This window comes from Aythya fuligula, chromosome 4, assembly GCF_009819795.1.
Source record: "Aythya fuligula isolate bAytFul2 chromosome 4, bAytFul2.pri, whole genome shotgun sequence".
In the NCBI taxonomy this organism is placed as follows: Eukaryota; Metazoa; Chordata; class Aves; order Anseriformes; family Anatidae; genus Aythya; species Aythya fuligula.
This window is the reverse complement of record NC_045562.1, coordinates 31,110,421-31,128,337: the sequence shown is the minus strand read 5'-3', so window position 1 is coordinate 31,128,337 and position 17,917 is coordinate 31,110,421. Positions and strand designations below refer to the sequence as shown.

The 17,917-nt window shown below is 34.8% G+C and overlaps 1 protein-coding gene across 1 annotated transcript; it reads right to left on the bottom strand.

The window, feature by feature from the left end:
* Nucleotides 1–265: 265 nt before the first annotated feature.
* On the bottom strand, nucleotides 266–13,945 carry MAP9 (microtubule associated protein 9). Its single transcript, XM_032186244.1, has 10 exons — nucleotides 13,802–13,945; nucleotides 13,306–13,417; nucleotides 10,918–11,171; nucleotides 9,892–9,947; nucleotides 9,204–9,369; nucleotides 7,934–8,023; nucleotides 7,092–7,253; nucleotides 6,495–6,640; nucleotides 5,626–5,758; nucleotides 266–568 (listed from the first exon to the last, which is right to left on the bottom strand). Exons 1-10 carry the CDS (start codon nucleotides 13,943–13,945, stop codon nucleotides 446–448), a joined length of 1,386 nt encoding a protein of 461 aa, XP_032042135.1. The 3' UTR covers nucleotides 266–445.
* Nucleotides 13,946–17,917: the final 3,972 nt, after the last annotated feature.

Genomic DNA, 17,917 nt, shown 5'->3' with positions numbered 1-17,917 from the left:
CTTTCCTTCTTTTTTTTTCCTGATTCTGAATATGCACAGTTGCAACTGACCACTCATTTTGAGCAATTACTGTCATTACTCATGCTGAATAGTAATAAGGCCTAATAACTTAAATACAACCATTCTGCTAAATAAACTGCTACTCACCGTGTGAAAAAAAAATACCAGAGTACAGTCTCACGTATCCTAAATAGAGACTTCCACAAAAAAAGGAATGAAGGAACATAGTAATTAGCAAGACTAAGTTAAATGCAGAATTACAAAAAATAGTGCATTTGCTAAAGCACTGGAAAAGGACAACCAATCTCCAGAGATCATATTAACTAAAAAGAAAGGATGCAACTTCTATTACTGATTCAGTGAAAAGCAGATGTTATTGAAATAAATGACTATTCACTGTCAGAAATTTGCAAACGATCTTTTCTCACAGAATGCAATAGACCGCTCAGTAATTCCTTGAATACATGACTTTACCAGGTGGACTCCAGGGAGAACGCACTTCATCCCCACAGGCAGCCTGGAGCTTCTTTTGCTTCCTCTCAAGCTGCTCTCTCCTCTCTGTCTTTTTCTAAGGAAGAAAAAAATGTTGTGTCAAAAAAAGAACTCTACCAATGGAAAAGTCAGAATTATTGCTACACCTTTCTTGGATAAAATGAGAAGTTAACACACAATAGAGATTTGCCTTTTGGAGCTTAGCACATCCCGTTTAGGGATTCAGTCATGCACATTGCACAATGCAACACAGAGGCTGCACACTTGATGTCGCTTACAATTAAGGTGACAGTCTCAAGGATGAGCTGGCTTTGTGCACTAGCTAAACAAAAAATGCAACAGAAAGCCTAGTGGATTAGGTATTGTATTTGTCTTGCATGTATTAGTCTCATCTTAATATTTCTTTTAAAAGGATACTTACACAGTGCTAAATATCTCTCATTACATTAATTTTGATGCATCTGTGTAACTTTCTGTACTTATTAAATCACACTTGCCACGAGCTAATCTAGGAAGTAAACAATTATAAACAAACCTCCATCCATTTTATAAACATTGTAAGGTTCTGATGATATTTTCTATTGTTTCAAACAGCAGTGGTGAGTTAGGATGATGAAGGATGAGCAGTACTTGCAACGGTATTTTTGTGCCCGATTAAAAATAATAGTAAATAATTGCTAATTAGTTTCTGAATAGTAGGTCTCTTGAATATCATTAGTTAATGTCTTATATTGTTCTGTTCTACATAAAATAAGTATTCTTCTTTGTAAAGATACCTGTCATTTCATTGTTGTCGAGACCAAAAATTTAAGAGTGCATCTACCTTGGCAATTTAGTATACTGGGGAGTTCTTTACAGGTGCAAATTTTCCTTTTATCACACTTGTAGGTTTGTGGAGTATGCATGAGCACACCACTTCCTGGCTTAAGGAATATTTCCCTCTTGGTGGAACAAAGGTTGACATTATGAATCAGAACATCACTTAGGAGTGTCCCATTAGACAGGTGGATAAAAAGGTCCTCGAGCTGTTGGCTTTCTAGCACACAAACAGCGCATGCCTAGGAACAGCAGATGGCATACACACCATTGGTAATAAAGATGCACTGTGGATATGCAGGCTTAAAATCTTAATCAATTTGCCAAATCCAACCTTGGTTCTTTCCTCTGTTGCAACCTATCAGCCAGTATTTTGAAGCACCATCGAAGCTTAATATTTTCACATGTGAACTACATTGCTGTGGAAGTACTGCTCCTTGAAGATAGCTCTAAGTGGCACTCTTAGATAACCCACGACCCCATCCCTCTGAGGGACACTGCAAGATCCCATGATCCTGGCAGAGTCTTTCTGTTATTCATAATTGAGAAGAGAAATAGTGATGTTACTGCAGCTAAAGGAAGAGACTAGCAAACGGTGGTAGAGGAGTTATTGTAAAAGAGCTTGAGAGGAATTTTTCCTTATTTTATACATATACACCATTCAAACTTACTAAACGCTAGCTACAATTGTGACATGTACAAAAATGTAAGAGTACAACTAAAACATCAGCCCTATCAGTATGTTTTTAAACAAAGACCTGAATGCCTTTGTTAACATAAAGACACAATTCAGTTAGGAATATCTATCTGGTCTGGCTAAATCAATGATTTCATGTTTTTACTAGTAAAGCTGATTATAAGCAAGGCAAGGTTTGCATGGAGAAGTAATGCCCTTTACTAAAACAAGTGATACAGAACTGCCAGTCTGCTAAATAATATTCTCTCTCTGTACAAGCTCTATCTTCCTGGGTTATAAGGGATAATTGAGATAAACTGGGCTCAAGTAGCACCATAAGATTCTGACTCCTCTGTCTAGAACAAATTCAAGATGCATTTCAGAGATTCTTAAAGGGAACTGCTTAGCGCCCTAAACAGAAATGAATCTGCATTATCAGTGATATTTCTCAAAAAAAGATGAAAATATATGTGAGCTTTGGAAGAATATTCTCTATAATGGAAGAATATTCTTTATAATGGAACATGTATGATTCATGCTCCTGTTTGGTGTATTTGCACATATCCTGCATATGTACTTTTACAAACATTTAATCTTATTCTACCAATCTTAGAATCTGGATCTGTATTTGACATTCAAAGAGACATTAGAACACGTAATTGGAAATTCATTAAAAATAATACTTATTGTAGCAGTAGTGGCAATTACATGAGAAATAATGTCTTAAAAGTATGCATATTTCATGTTTATAAAGCACTCTTTACTGAATACACGTTGCACAACCGATTCATGTAGGAAAATGCCAAACCAAAGGTGAAGCATACGCACACCCAGGAAGGGACTTAAGGTTGGTTTGGATTTTTTAAATCACGTCTCTATTTTATATACTTGGATTTGAAGATCCCATGTTCATGACTGAATCTTGATGCTAAGCAGAGTCTTGGGTTAAGTTAGCTGTTTGTTTTTTCTAAAAATAAATTTGACAGGAAGCCTTGCTGACTTCTTCCCTGCCTTCAACACACACCATGCTTTTTATGTTCTCATCCTGGCCACAGTTCACATCTTCACAAGACATAATAAGTGATATAAATCTTCCCTAATACAATAAATAAAAGGTTATTTGCACTAATGAGAGAAGAGCAAAAGAAATATTGCAAGATGAAAACTAGAACTACAGTTTGTCATACAGCAGATGAAGTTGATTGGATTGATTTCTCTGTTTAAATTTTTTCACTCAATAGCCTGGTAAGAGGAATACATTTTTCACTTACAAAATTCTGGGAAGATCAGGTTTGTTAGCAGTATGACTGTCACATAATAACTGAATTTTAGATAGTACAGAGGACTTACAACATTTTAATATTATTCCTCTAACAGCCATATTTCAAACATATTGCAATACCAGGAGATTAAGATTCTAATATAGAAAGTATTTTCAGATAGATCTTATTAAACCACATGAAATGAATAACTCATATTAGCTGTTTGTAACCAAGAAAGCCAACAATTCTATTAAACTCACCCAGTACAATAACACTTCTTGCTGTTTTTTAACAGTGTTAGAATGCCAAAAATAGGTGTTGAGCACACTCAACCTCAAGGTAAAATTTCAAACTTCTTCTAGGAATCATAACCTTACTGTATTGATTTTCAAGAACTGTAAGTCTGAAAGAATGCACAGAGCAGCACTACTTCTCAACAATTCAACTAGGTTAACCAAGTACAATGGAGAACATAACACATTTAGGATACTCACTTTTTTCTAGGTTCTTACAAAAAAACATTTAATGATTAACATCTAAAAAATCCATCATAATAAACTTTCTACATGATTCTCCTGTATGTTCCACTTCTCAGACTAGGTGCATGTCAATGACAAATGTCAGATACTGGTCATAAAAGTAAAAAGTACTAAGTAAAAGCAATCATTTAATCAAGAAATACATCTAGATTGGCTTGAAGAGTACTTGATGAGTAGTAAGAGGCAAATATTATGAAAGAAATAAAATGAAAAAAAATAATCAGAAGCTTAACCTTTCTCAGCAATACTAAAGTATCTCAGCCCAAGATTATCCTTTTTATGTTAGTATTCTACACGTTAATAGCCTTTTTCAGGGCATTCATTTTCATGCCTTAAAAATGAATCTTCTCTTTTAAACTGTGTTATCAAAGATCGAAACAGTGTCCTCTAAAAGTATCTGTAACAGAATCTGCATTAACATAAGAGCAGAATGTTTCTTATAGAACTTACAAGGAGGTTTTAAAACTTCTGCTTTACCCATGCATTATGATCAACACTTGGTTCAGGAAATTTGAGGATGAATTCACACATTTATTTCTGCTGAACTGCTAATGAACAAAAGATAATAGAATACTTCCCACTATATTACTCTTATTTTATTTCCCTTCAAACAAAAATCCCCTTATTTTAAAGAATACATTTAAGACTCTCAAAATCCTGCCCTCCTAGATTTGACAACAGTTTATCTATCTGCATGCAAACATCATCTGCACTCTCTTGATAATAAATTGATAACTTTACAAGTGTTTCTCTCTGCAGTTCATTGAAGGTGTGTATTTTCTCTGTTACTATACAAAGTGAAATATTATTCCAGCCAAGGAACATAAGGAACAGAGTCATTGCTGATATGCTATTTGAAATAAAGGTGTGTTAGCTGCAAAGCAAACAGAACAATCTCATCTATCACCAGAGAAAAAAAGCAGAAAATCTACCTGAAACTCTTGAAAAGACTTGTATATTCTTTTATAGTCTACCAATGGTTTAAATGAGCATGTGTAAGGATCTCAAGCCAGCTGAGTTACAGGATCCTATTCTTATGAATGGTAACAGAGCCCTTATGTACCAGATGTATGCCAGAAATCACAAGGAAGAGAGACAATGGAAGAAATGCTCTCAAACTAAGAAAACTTTGGAAGTCAACATGATGAATGACCGTGGCATAGGCTGAGGATGGAAAATGCAGATTTTTCTTTAACTAGCAAGTCACACATATTTAAGAAAGCATATGCAAAGAATATTAGCAATCTCTGCTCTAGTTTGTCTTTCTATTGCAAGGAAAAAAATATTGCCTTATTGTTGGGACTGGACTACCAGATTAGTTTACTGCTTAACAACTACGAATAAAACATGCTGTCATAGGGAAAATATAATTGGCAGCATTAGAATTTTGCCCTTTCTAGTCAATAAAAACAATCTTAAACCTCAGTGTAACTGCTTTTATCAATTTAAGGATTCCCCACTCTAAATGTTGCCTTGAAGGCAAATGCCTACACTGCTTCAGCTGGCAGTGCTGCTAGGTTTTGCTGGTTTTGTGCTGTACTGAGCTGGCAATTCAGAGACGGCTTCTCCTGACATGGAATGGAAGAAAAGACTATGAAATTCAAAACTCTAAGTCATGTAGGTAGGAAGAATATATTTTCCATGTAAGCTAAAGATCAAGCACACCATCCTTTATCATTTTGTTCAAGAGTATCTGAGGACTAGCTATGTAATACTGCCATCATCTGGCCCCTTGTAACAGCATGAAACAGCAAGAATATTACATTACCATATACAAGTATTCACACTCATTACTACATTATTTTTTTTTTTTTACATAGCAAAAAAAAAAAAAAGTTACCAGCCATCTTTCATATTCTTCAATAGCCTTTTTATCTTTTTCATCCTTCTTTGTCTGTTGTATTTCTTGCTTTCTTCTCTCTAGGATTTTTTCTGCCTTCTTTTGTTTTATATATTCTTCCTTTTTTTCATTCCTGTATAGTGAAAAAGAAGAATAGGAGATCACTGTGTAACAGTCTAAATGCTGTATCTGTGACTGATTAACTAAACTGACTCCAAAGAGATATTTTATGCATTTAATAACAGATCAAGAATATACATATATATTTATAAATCTTTGATGTCTGTTTTCATGTAATTTAACACCAAGGTATAAATGAAACTATTATTCTACCTACTATGGCATCATTTGCTCTATACTACTTTCCCCCTTATCTGGTATCACATAAAAATTAGATTTAAAAGTTCTGCAGGTAATATAGTAAATTGCACTCAGTCTCTTAAAACTCTTGGCTTGTAAAACTAACAAAGAATTCCTTCAGCAGACACATCTCACTTGCTTTTGAATACAGTTACATTCATGCAATGTATTCCAAAAACTTTAAGAATGATTTACCTTCTTCCTTCCTATTGTTTACTAATGAAGCATGAGACTAGTCACACAAGACATCATACTACTCAGTGAATCTTACTTCTCAGTTGTAGTACCTCTGCCTGGGCTGAGTCTTTTGGGGAAGAAATTATTTAAGTTACTAAAACAAAAGAAGCTGTAGAATGTGTTCTCACTAGGATTGTGCTTGCTCATGAAAAGCCTCATCCCAAGCAAGCCATTGTTTCCCAGTCACAAGCACATCAAGCACTCACAGAAGACCTACTGCACTTATAAGCAAAGGTTCTGGAAACTGATATACCAAAACTCAAATGTAGTACCATTTTTCAACTGCTGATATGTTGTCTTTCTTTTTTTCTTCAACCAGTTCCTCTTCTTTCCTCTTCCTGATTCTTTCAGACTGTTTTTCCTTTCTGCTTTGCTCTCTTAAATATTCTGTTTTTCTTTCTTTCCATTTTTCAAATGCCTGAAGAAAATCACAGATTCATCAGAAATCTTCCCCCTCATCTTTTTGTCAATGCTCTCCTCACTTACACTGGATTAATACTTTTGGTATTTCTTCATGTTCAAATTTTGGAATATTTGTTTGTTGTATTGCTCAGAAGGGTATTGCTCATTATATCTAAAAAGCACGTTATTTTCCCCACTACACAATAGTTCTTTGCCAATGCATTTATATGGAGTTTATTTTGTATTTAGCTAATAGAATCCAGATACAGAGAAATACTTGTCTGTGTACAAATGTAAACATTAAATATTTACAACAGAATGGAATCTCACCATGTTTTCTTCAAAGATTAACTGTGTTCAGATTTTAGAATCCAGTTCATTCCATCTCTTGCTGGATTAACCAAAATTATTATCAGCAATTTCCTGAACTATATCTGAACCACCTTTATGTACATATTTCACATTACCTTCTGTGCTGCTTCCATTTTCTCTGCATTCTGTTCTTCTGCTTTCTTTCTCTTAAGTTCCTCGAGCTTCTTTTTTTCACTTAACTTCTTTGCTTCTTTTGCTTTCATCGCTTTCCAGGCTTCAAAAGATGCAATTGCTTCCTTTCTTTTAACATCTTCTTTCTAGATTGAAAATAACATTCTACATTTAAATATGCTTAAATATAAAATATGTATCTGTAGTTGAAAAAGTATGCTTTAAGCTCATTCTCAAATGTAGGATTAGATTCAGCAATAAAGAAATGGGTATGTAGAAAACATTCCAAGTAATACTCAAATTTAGTCTATATAGACTTTTCTATGCTCATTTTTAACTTAACTCACTCAAATTATACAAATGACTTTTGCAAAATGTGTAGAAAAACATGAAATACGTATTGAATACTTAAAATGCAAACATATTAAATACTTAAAAACCCAATCTAACAATTGTATATGTAAAATGTAAGAATCTCTTGGGATAGGGAGCAAACTCATTTTCCACCAGAAGATATGTTAAAATGTAATGCGTGAAAGGTTGAGTATCCCAAGGTCATTGCAAACAAACCTGAAACTTGATCTAATTAATTTAACACTTTTAACCTGGTACAAAGGTGTAGGGAAGCATTAGCCACACACCCTTTCGCACAACCACAACAATCAGGACATTAGAATCAGTTTCTAATTGGAAACATTGTTTCCAATTAGGGAAAACCAGAGGCCTTACAGTAGCAGACTGATGTAATTAGACACAAAGCACAGGTAAATATACTTCAGAGAATGATAGCTTGTCAAGTTCTCCTTAAACAAGAGTGTAAACAAACCTTTTCAGTATTGATCCTCAGATTTTCAGCTTTTTTCTTTTCATTTCTCTTTAATTCCAGTAGTAAAGCTCTTTTCTTTTCCAGCCAATTCTGTAAGAATATTAGAAGATTTACACTTTTAAAGTGTTTTTAAGCTGTAACTAAAGATGTTCAGTTAAAACAGGTGGATATTATTAGAGCAGCACCAATATAACGACAACCAGAATCACCCTCAGTTCTTCCATGTGCTACTTTAATAATTATCACACATAGAAAAGTGAGACATGGTTCAAATTAAACTATTTTAAGGACCTTCATGACAGATTTTTTTTGGTGTGATTTTTTTTCATGTTAAGTAAAGTCTAAGGTTCTACAATGATTGCTACAAAGGTGAAAAACCTTAAAGATCTTTAATAAAATCTCTTAAAAACATCAACTAGATGTAAGCATTAAAAAAAAAAAAAAGAAATATGGAATATTCTTATTACTTGGGATACAGGATTATTGTTTAGATTTATTGTCTCTCTTGCAAATACATGTAACTGAAGAGTCCAACAAAGTCCAACTGGGAAGAGTGAGACTCCAGGCACTGGTATGTGTTATGAGTCATTTGCAGAATCAGACTTCAATTGTCAAGGTTTAATTATATATTTGATATGCTGCTTAAAAATATGAGTGTCCTAAATGTAACCTATTCTACCTTTAAAACTATGCAGACTACAGGTATAGATTTTTGGCTCTAAATTTTGGGTTAGAACCATAAATAGCATTACAAACATATACCAATATGAACAACATCTATTAACAAAAGGAATGCATATTTTTCCTCACACATATTAGTAACAAAAATCTTCTGGAACCCACATACGAATTGTGATGAAATTCTATACGGAATCCACACAGGTTATCCTTCCAGAGAGAATACTAGACTTGTTTTTACTTTTCCTAAATGGCAACTGAATAGAACATACCAGAAAAAAGAAATTTTAAACAAAGCACTTACTTTTGTTAAGGAAAAATTAAAAATAAAGGAAAATATCTTACATATCTGAGAATAGTCTGACACAAAATTACAAAACACAGTATGTCCCTCTCATCTAGCTTTTAAGTTTGCAATTTGATGAAAGGGAATGGCCACTGGAATAAAAGGATTATTGAATCTGTAAGCATATGAAAATAAAATATATAACAATATTGATTTCATGAAAAAAGTGTTGTTGGCTCCTATAAGGCCTTTATATGCATAGGAGATTTTTATTTTTTTTTACTTTGTTGTTTGTTTAAGATCTACCTGGAAAACAGCTGCTCGTAAACTATCTGCTTTGTCAAACTCTCTACTGTTCTTCTGCAAGTGTTTATTCTCCAACACCTTCAATGTTCCCAGGTATTGAGATGAAACAGCTGTAGCTGATGGAACAGCTTTTGCTTTTTTCTTTAAGTGTGCAGAAGACAGAGACCTGTAAAGACAGAAACATATTAATCATCCTTTCATTTACTGTAGCTGCTAGCAAGCAGCTTTTATTTCACTTGATACCAGAACTTACTGTGATTCGGTTTGTACATGCACTTGTGTGGGGATATGAAAGGAGGAAAAAGCACGTTTTCTTTGGGCAGGTTTATTACTGAGAAAACAAGCCATTATTCAACATATTCAGCCCAAGAGCATTTACAAGCTCCTTATACTTTCATCTATAAAAAAGCTTAAAACCTGTTAAGATAACACAAATTGGATTTACTGGTGGACATGAGCACATACTCATTATAGAAATTGACAAAAGACTTGGAGTCTAATTCGACAGAGGAGATACTGAGCAAGGATTATAATAACATCTCATCTCCTACGGTATCCTCCACAGATGGTCAGAAGTTGACAGCAGTTAAGAAAATGCTGTCAGAAAATGAGAGCGAAGTGGCATTGTCAGGGCACCTACGTACATCTTATGCTCTGTAGACTATGATAGACAGCATTGTTCTCTCACCTGCATGATGAAGGTTTTGAGTTTTGTAGAACTGTTGCCTTTGTTTCACTTTGTTTCTAAGAAACACAAAAGAATAGTAAAATTTCAGTCTCTCAGATAACAGAACTAGCTCAGGATGACACAGATTTTAAAATTTAACAAGGATGTTAAACATACATACTCATGAAAGCCACTCAAATACAGAAAGGGCACAGTACAATACTGTAAGAAAGTTAAAAAAAAAAAAAACAACAACCAAACACCACCTTTTGGAATGTTTGGAATGGCATCTAGAAATGTTTCTTTGTATTATGTTGAAATATAGTCTATAGTTTATAGGTACAAAGGAATACAAAAAAAAATAAACGAACAGTGGGCTCCCCTGTTATATCAACATTCTTTAAACTGTTTTTAATGTTTAGCTTTAACAGTTACATATACCTACATATTTTCTTTCTTATGATAAGGTGTAAAGTACTTTGCCTCTTATTTTTTAATTAAGTCACATCATGGATTCCATCCTCTGTCAACATACACTGATCATTTCAACTTTTCAATCCTCAAAATAGAGATTTGGAATTTTAACTTCCATAAGGATATTTAATTAAGATTTGAAAACACACATTTTACTACCTTTGTCTGTTTTAAACTATTAGTGTGAAGGGTATTCCCTACGTCTTCCTTAAAACTATCCATAAACTTCACCATAAAACTATCCATAAACTTCACCATAAAACTTCCTTAAAACTATCCAATTCACTGCACCAACCCTGTCTGAATTTAAGAAGCGTTTGGACTGTGCACTTTGTCACATGGTCTAAGCTTTTGGGCAGACCTGTGCAGTGCCAGGAGTCGGACTTGATGATCCTTATGGATCCCTTCCAACTTGGGATATTCTATGACTCTGATAATTTGTAAGTGCCTTGGGTCTAAAACTTTTACAAGCAGAGTTTTACACATTTAAGGTACCAAGTGCAAATTTCTTTACAAAACTTTTCATTGCACTTCTCATTGTTTTGAACAATAGTAAAAACACATAAAAAATACCTTGACAAAGTCCTCTGAAGTCGTCTTCAACTCCACATGTTCAGACTGACCATCTACTGACGCTTCCTGTGCTGTATCAGTTTCTATTTGCCCTTGCACAATGTTCTCCTGTTTATCTGAACTGTCATCTGTTGACTTCTCTGATTTCTTTGTTTTCTCATATGCTGTCATGGTCATTGCTTCTGTCACAGAAAGGGTTTTGCTAATATTATCCTCCAGTTTCAAGTCACTGGGGCTGGTATCCTTCCTCTCATCTAACAGGAGTAAAAAGATTAAGAGGACACATTCGCTTAGACAATATGTTAACAAGAATTTCATGGTTTCTCATCATTGTTATTTCTGTACAAGAAACATACTACTGAATTTCACATAGGATAATGTGCTTACTATATACAACCAAAGTTTTAACAAGTATAAGAGCATGATAACAGCATAACTTCCCAGTTGCCTCTCCACGTGAACTTGGCTATAGAGCAGAAACCAAAAGCAAGAGCCATTCTGATCACAGCAGGAACTCTTCACATCTAGAGAAGTCTACTCTACTACTAAGGTCTGTATGACAATCTGCGTAAAGAAAAAAAAAAATCTATGTGTTGTTTTACGGGAGTGTGGGATGCACAAGGATATAATGGAAAGGTTATTTCTCACCTCAGTGGTGAGGATTTAAGCAAAATGTCATGTCAATTTAAATGCATGCCTAAGTGGTGAAATTGCCAGTGAGGAAGCACTTTTTCAATAATACTTAAAAACATTTTTATCAGATCTGAACATACATTAATAGAGACCTAAATTTGTCAAATAATTAAGATACAAACCAAGAATACCTATGATAAATACCAAGTTACAGTCTTCTGATGAAAAGAAGTAAGTTTTGGATGAGAGTAACTCCAAGTTAACTGAAGAAAGGAGTATTGATGCTGACAATGTAAGAAATTTAATCACAGTGATGAAGGCAGGTTCCAGGTGACAAATAAAATTCTGAATTCGTATGAACCATTTTTTATCTTCTGTTGATATGCAGCCTTTCATTTTTCACTTTAAGCTTATTACTAAGCTAGTATAACAACTGTATACAAGCTGTAGGCATCAGAATCTAGACAAGTGTAGTTAAGTTGCAGCAGCTGGTGTGCAGGACACTGTAGACAGCTGATTTACTTTAGACTTCTGACTATATCGTAGCATGAGCTTCACTGAATTTAATGTATAAGTCAGTTTAGCTCTGTTTGCAAAACAGATACAGAGAATTAACCGTAATGAAAAAATGCCATGTAAAACCCATAAGCATTGTAGTTTCCTTAGAAGTTCTAGCTATACCATTTTTATTAGTCTGCTTGGAATCATTACACTTGCACACCTTAGCACCAAATTGAAACCCTTATTTTCCAGTCCCTTTTCCACCACTTGACACCAGCACCTTAACATTCTTCTCCATTTATGCTGTCCCTCCTCATGGAGAATCTACACATTCCAGTACACTGATGCTCATATCCTTTTCCCCATACAAATTTCTCCTTAAATATTGTTCTATTAACAATGCTCAATGTACCAGCAAAACGAAAAAGAACTAAATGTTTAAAGAAAAAAAAATTAAACACAGATCTAAGTATATTTGCTATTCACTACCCAGTAATGCTGTGTCTGACTTTTCAACTTCTGTTCACCTTCCTACACTCAGTTCTTCAAGCCAAGTACCTAACTTTGATCTCATTAGGCTGCAGCCCAGTGCACAGACATTACATAGGCCACGCCAACAGCATTTTCCTCACTGTATCCAACAGGCTATGTTACTTATCCACTGGAGTCTTACACACAAAGTACTCCCAGGCATGATAACCTTAACCAATATGAAAGGTGTTTAACAACCCATTCCAGTGCTTTTCAACTTGGGTACATTCCATTTTTGTAACACAGATTTTTTTGTCTGACAAAGGAGACTAAGAAATACCCCCAGACCTGAAAAACAATAACAGCCTGAAGAAGAGAAAGGCTTATCCTAGTCATGTTGATGGCAAAGAAGAAATTAAATTAAAATGACTTGTTTTAAGTCTCAAGGATGCTTAGGCAATGATGCCGACACTTGACTCAAGTCAAAAGTGCAAATTCACTTCTCAGACTTCGATCTGTTCCTCTCCGATCTTAGGACATTTCTAGGACCTAATTTCTAACTACTTGGGTTAATACTACACGTAGACATAATGGCAAGAATGAGGCTGGGCCTTTCTTAGAAGCAGAATACAAGGAGACATGAGGGCAAGAGAAAGATCCTAAATGAATGTAAAGGATGAAATTAAGAAAACCATTGATTTTAAGAAGACTTGAACTGGAAGCTTAGATGTTACCAAGGTATAAATTATGACATTTATCTGGCTGTACATATCTAAGTTCTACCTTGTGAAAGTGGTGTTTCTCCACACATCTGTAAATTGAAGTCTTCAGATCTCTCATTGTGGGAAGTAAAATTAATGGAAAATGGTAGTGAAGTACTTTTTAGCCATGGACCCTTAGATCAGAAAGCGGCAAATAAACAAGTGAGCAATTCATAACAAATCAGAACTATTTAACTTGAGTTTATAATACACTGATAAAATGTTTTTTCAGAACTCTCCAAGTATAATTACTGCCTCACATTCAGAGAAATAAAACCCATCAACCCATTTCTGAACAGCTGCAAAACATAACAAAATCCTGTTTCTAGTTAGAAAGAAAATGAATGATGTTCTCTTATATGCCCCTCAATAGCATTTCCAGAATACTATTGGAAATGTTCTTTTTCCCCACTCCTATATTTCTTACAGAAAATTTTGACAGCTACTAAGTTAATTTTTAAAGTTTCCAATGTAAATGGTAAAAAATAAACACATATACTCTTCATTCTCAGTCTTACTTCAGGACTAGGGCTTTCAGCAAACACTTTTTTCTCAGACGAGGCTGTAGTATTCAGAGAAGTTAGGGATGACGGTGCTGAAAACGAAGACAATCCACGTCTAGGAGTTACTTCTTCTGACTTACTAAATTTATTGTCTTTCATGGGGCTACTTTTTCTCCTGGCACTTCTTGGTTGAGGCGATGCTTTGTAACAGCCACCTAATGAAGGAATGCTGATATTCTCAGATGAAAATGAGTATTATAGTTTAGGTTATGTCTAATTAAAGACATTTTAGTATGGAACACTATTTTGTCAAGTTAGATTCAACTTTTTTCAGTTAAACAAGCTATTTAAATAGTGCATCTGTCTTAACATGGGGCTAAATACAAGCAGCTATATAAGGGATTACTGACAATCAAATTATTGACAATTTTTTTCAGAAAGTTTAATGGAAGTTATAAAGCTTATAACACAATTTCGTAGACAGAAAATCTAGAAACTTTTTTTTTCCTTTTTTTTTTTTTTCCCATTTATCATTCTCTCTATGTATATATTGAAACTACATGTACATGTAAGAACTTACCTGCAGTCAGAGACAACTGAAAAGTTTTCATAAAAAGAAAAGTGAGCGTGTATGTAACAGCACTGTTGTAAGAAAACTTTTTTGTTATTCTGCTTAACTCTCTTTATCTACTAGAGAAAATATAAAGGGAAGACTGCTTCTCTCCATATGGTGCAGAGCAAAAAAACCCTGGGTAGAAGGCATCATGAGAAATGTGGTCAGAGGAAGGCCCACAGTATACAACCACCTTCTTCAGTGATGTCTCCGTTCCTTCCCTAAGTCAGACACTGAGCAGCAGATCTACTATGCAATGGTTTCTCAGAGATTTCTATCCTTTGGCTCCTAAACTTCTTCCAATCTTCCTCACATTTTCTCCCCCCTACCCTGCCACTGACAAGATCAACAGCTTTCTATGTGCCTTTTGCTTGATGTATGTAGAGACACATGGAAACACATATCTAATTTTGCAGACTGACACGGAAATGTTACCTATTAAGTCCTTGCTCATATACACCTATCACAGGAAATGAGAGAACCACCATGGCCATTCAGCACATTCAGCAGTGTAAAGCCTAATTATACAGTTATGGTGAAGTTTGGAGAGCTGAGAGGTCACAACAGTATCTTACAAGTGACTTATGGCACGGCAAAACTGTTAGTGCACACTAACATCAAATGAGCAGACAAAGCTGGTAAGCCTTTCGTTGGTGGAGTCCTCTGTTGGCTAGGGATGTATTTATCTAATATGAATAAGTTCACAACAGTTGACCATTGAAGACAATATACTAGCATTTACATGAGGAAAATGTTTTTTCTCCAACGTTTTTTCTGCCCATGTAAAAACTACACAGGCATTCTGGCCATGAAAGAAAGACATCTAGAGTGCCTAGCTGCACAATCAAGTATCTGGCACTTTGGTGCCATCATGTGGAAAGAAAAAAAGTAGTAGATACCACTAATTATGCTTTATCATTTTCAAAGTTGTCATCTTCTGTCACAGGTAATGATCACCCATAAATTCCTCTTGAAAAAAAAAAACAAAAAATGTATAATGGAAACAGAGCACAGAAAGTTCTTCCCATACTGGCAAGTAGGTAAAAAACACGAAGTCTTTCAACTTTTAAAATTTTTAAAAGTACATACAGCCAACAACAGAATTCTGTTTTGCTTTGCATATTATAAAATAAATTAGCTCTTATAATGAAACACTGAAGTCCTCTTTATGTCACTAAACTTTTTTTTTTTTTTTTTTTTTTTTTTGAATATGCATCCAAAGTAGCTCAGTAGCTACAAAGTAAAAGATCATTTTAAGTCCTGGCTTTGTGGTGGTAAGAAGTATAGCATCCATAACATTTTGGTTATGGCTCATATTCTGACTTTCTATTACACAACAGCAGCATGAAATCTCAGCATCACGACTTCAGCACTGTATTTGTGAACACTGTGTTCCAACTTCATTGGCCGTGGAGAGGAAGGCCTGTTTAATGACCTTTCCATTAATGGGTGGGTGGATGCCATGAACATTGTGTAAACATGGCTCTCTGTGTTATGCACACACAGAGGAGGCAAAGCTTTAGCCCTCCCACACCTTCCATGCAGAGGTACTGATGGAAAAGTAAACTTTAAGTACCCAAACGGTTGGTTTCCACCTCCTGAAAGGAAAAGACAGATAGGGAACTGCTTGATACTTGACACACCATGGTTCAGATTCACATCCAAGCAGGTTATCAAAACATGTATTATTAGAAGAACATTAAATAAATACATCAAAAGTCAAAACAATTGAAAATATACTTAACACATAAAATAACCCTAATAACAACACATTTAAAATAATATAATATGGCTAAGCAAGCAACAGCAACAATATTCAAGTGCTTTCTTTTCACCTGATGCTGATGTATTTCTTGTTTTGTGCATCCTTGGCTTTGGTATTGGTTTCTTTTCCTTTTGATCCAGTGTAACAGACTTTCTTTCTTTCTTTAGTTCAGGCATAGGCAAATCATTGCAGTGGTCAATCTCACTCATATGACACTGTAATTCAGCAGCTGAATGCTCTTCATTATTTTTTCTGTCATTGTCTTCATTTTTACTTTCCAAACAGTGCACTTCATTTATTCTGTCATGTATGTTTTCACTTTCTGAAAGTGTTTTTTGCTGAAGTTTCCTTTCATGAAAGGATAAACTCAAGTCATCAACACCTTCATTTTCCAAGTCAGCTGCTTTTTGTGATGCACCATCATCTGAGAGAGGACTCTCAGAATCAACAGATTTCTTAGTGCTGTCAGCATCTGAATTACTTTTATGACGTTCCTCCACAATACCTGAAAATAGTACATTAGCAGCTTTTGAGACAAATGGAAAAATACAGAACACATAAACGATATATTCTATGATTTAAATGTGTTTTTCATATAATTTTCTTATATTTGAATATACTTTCCACTCCAAAGTTACGGTTCACATGTTTTTTAAAAATATGTTTATCTTTCTGTAGACTGTTATTACTAATTTACTTTATTTCAGATTTAAATACTCAAGAGAGATGACAAAAAATGCTGTCATAGTTGAGTACAATAGTTAATCCATGAGGAGCTTCTTTATAAAGCTTGTCTGCACAGGGAAATCAAAGCATCCCACCGACTTTTAAAAGATGCTTCAAATGTAAGCAAAAACACAGGTATTACATACAGGTAGTCATTTTAGAAACACATTACAATATTCAAGATTCATATTTCTCTTAATATGCAGCACTGTATCAGGAATTCACCATATCAGTCATTAGGTCAACCTAATTAGCCTAAACATAAACATTACCAAGTGTCAAATGCATCCTGGCCCTGGAAAAATTGCCAGACCAAACCTGTTTCTGGCTTGCTTACACTGCCAGGCAAGCATGCTCTGCAGCACATCTTGCATCTCAGATTGTCCTGTCTGGTAAAACAATAAATCAGCATTATGGCTTTCTCTCTGACCATGTCAACTCTTTTCTCTCTGCCCATTTATGGTACTGTGCACTGTCTCATCCAGGTGCAGATTTAAAAGCTTGGCTTAGATATTTCATAGCTATAAGAAACAGCACATACTGTGTCTAGTCTAGCAGGTTGGCAACACCCCTAACTTTGCCAGGAACACAGCTCCTAATTTTGTAGTGTAGGACAAAGTGCTTCAGAAATTGATAGAATATGAATCTTGGAACATTCATGCATATCAACTCACAAAGATTCCTTGTGATCTACTAATGAGTTAAGAACAGAAAAAAAGCAGGTAAAAATTTTTAATTCTGTCTTACCATTTAACATGTCAACTTCTTCACTCTTAAAGTCATCTGAGTAAACAGCTGTTTGTTCCCTTGCTGCATGAGCAGAAATTGCTTCTTGTAGCTCACCCTGAAATGGGATTACAAATAACTTTCATACAGAAGTTTCGCTTCTTCAGCACAAATCCCCTCCTCCAACACATGCATAAGTAAAACTGTGCAACAGAGATTACCCCTTTTAACTTTAAATTCCTAAGAAGGGTAAGTACAACACAGTGTTTTCACTCCACCCTCATTCTCCCCATTTTTAAGC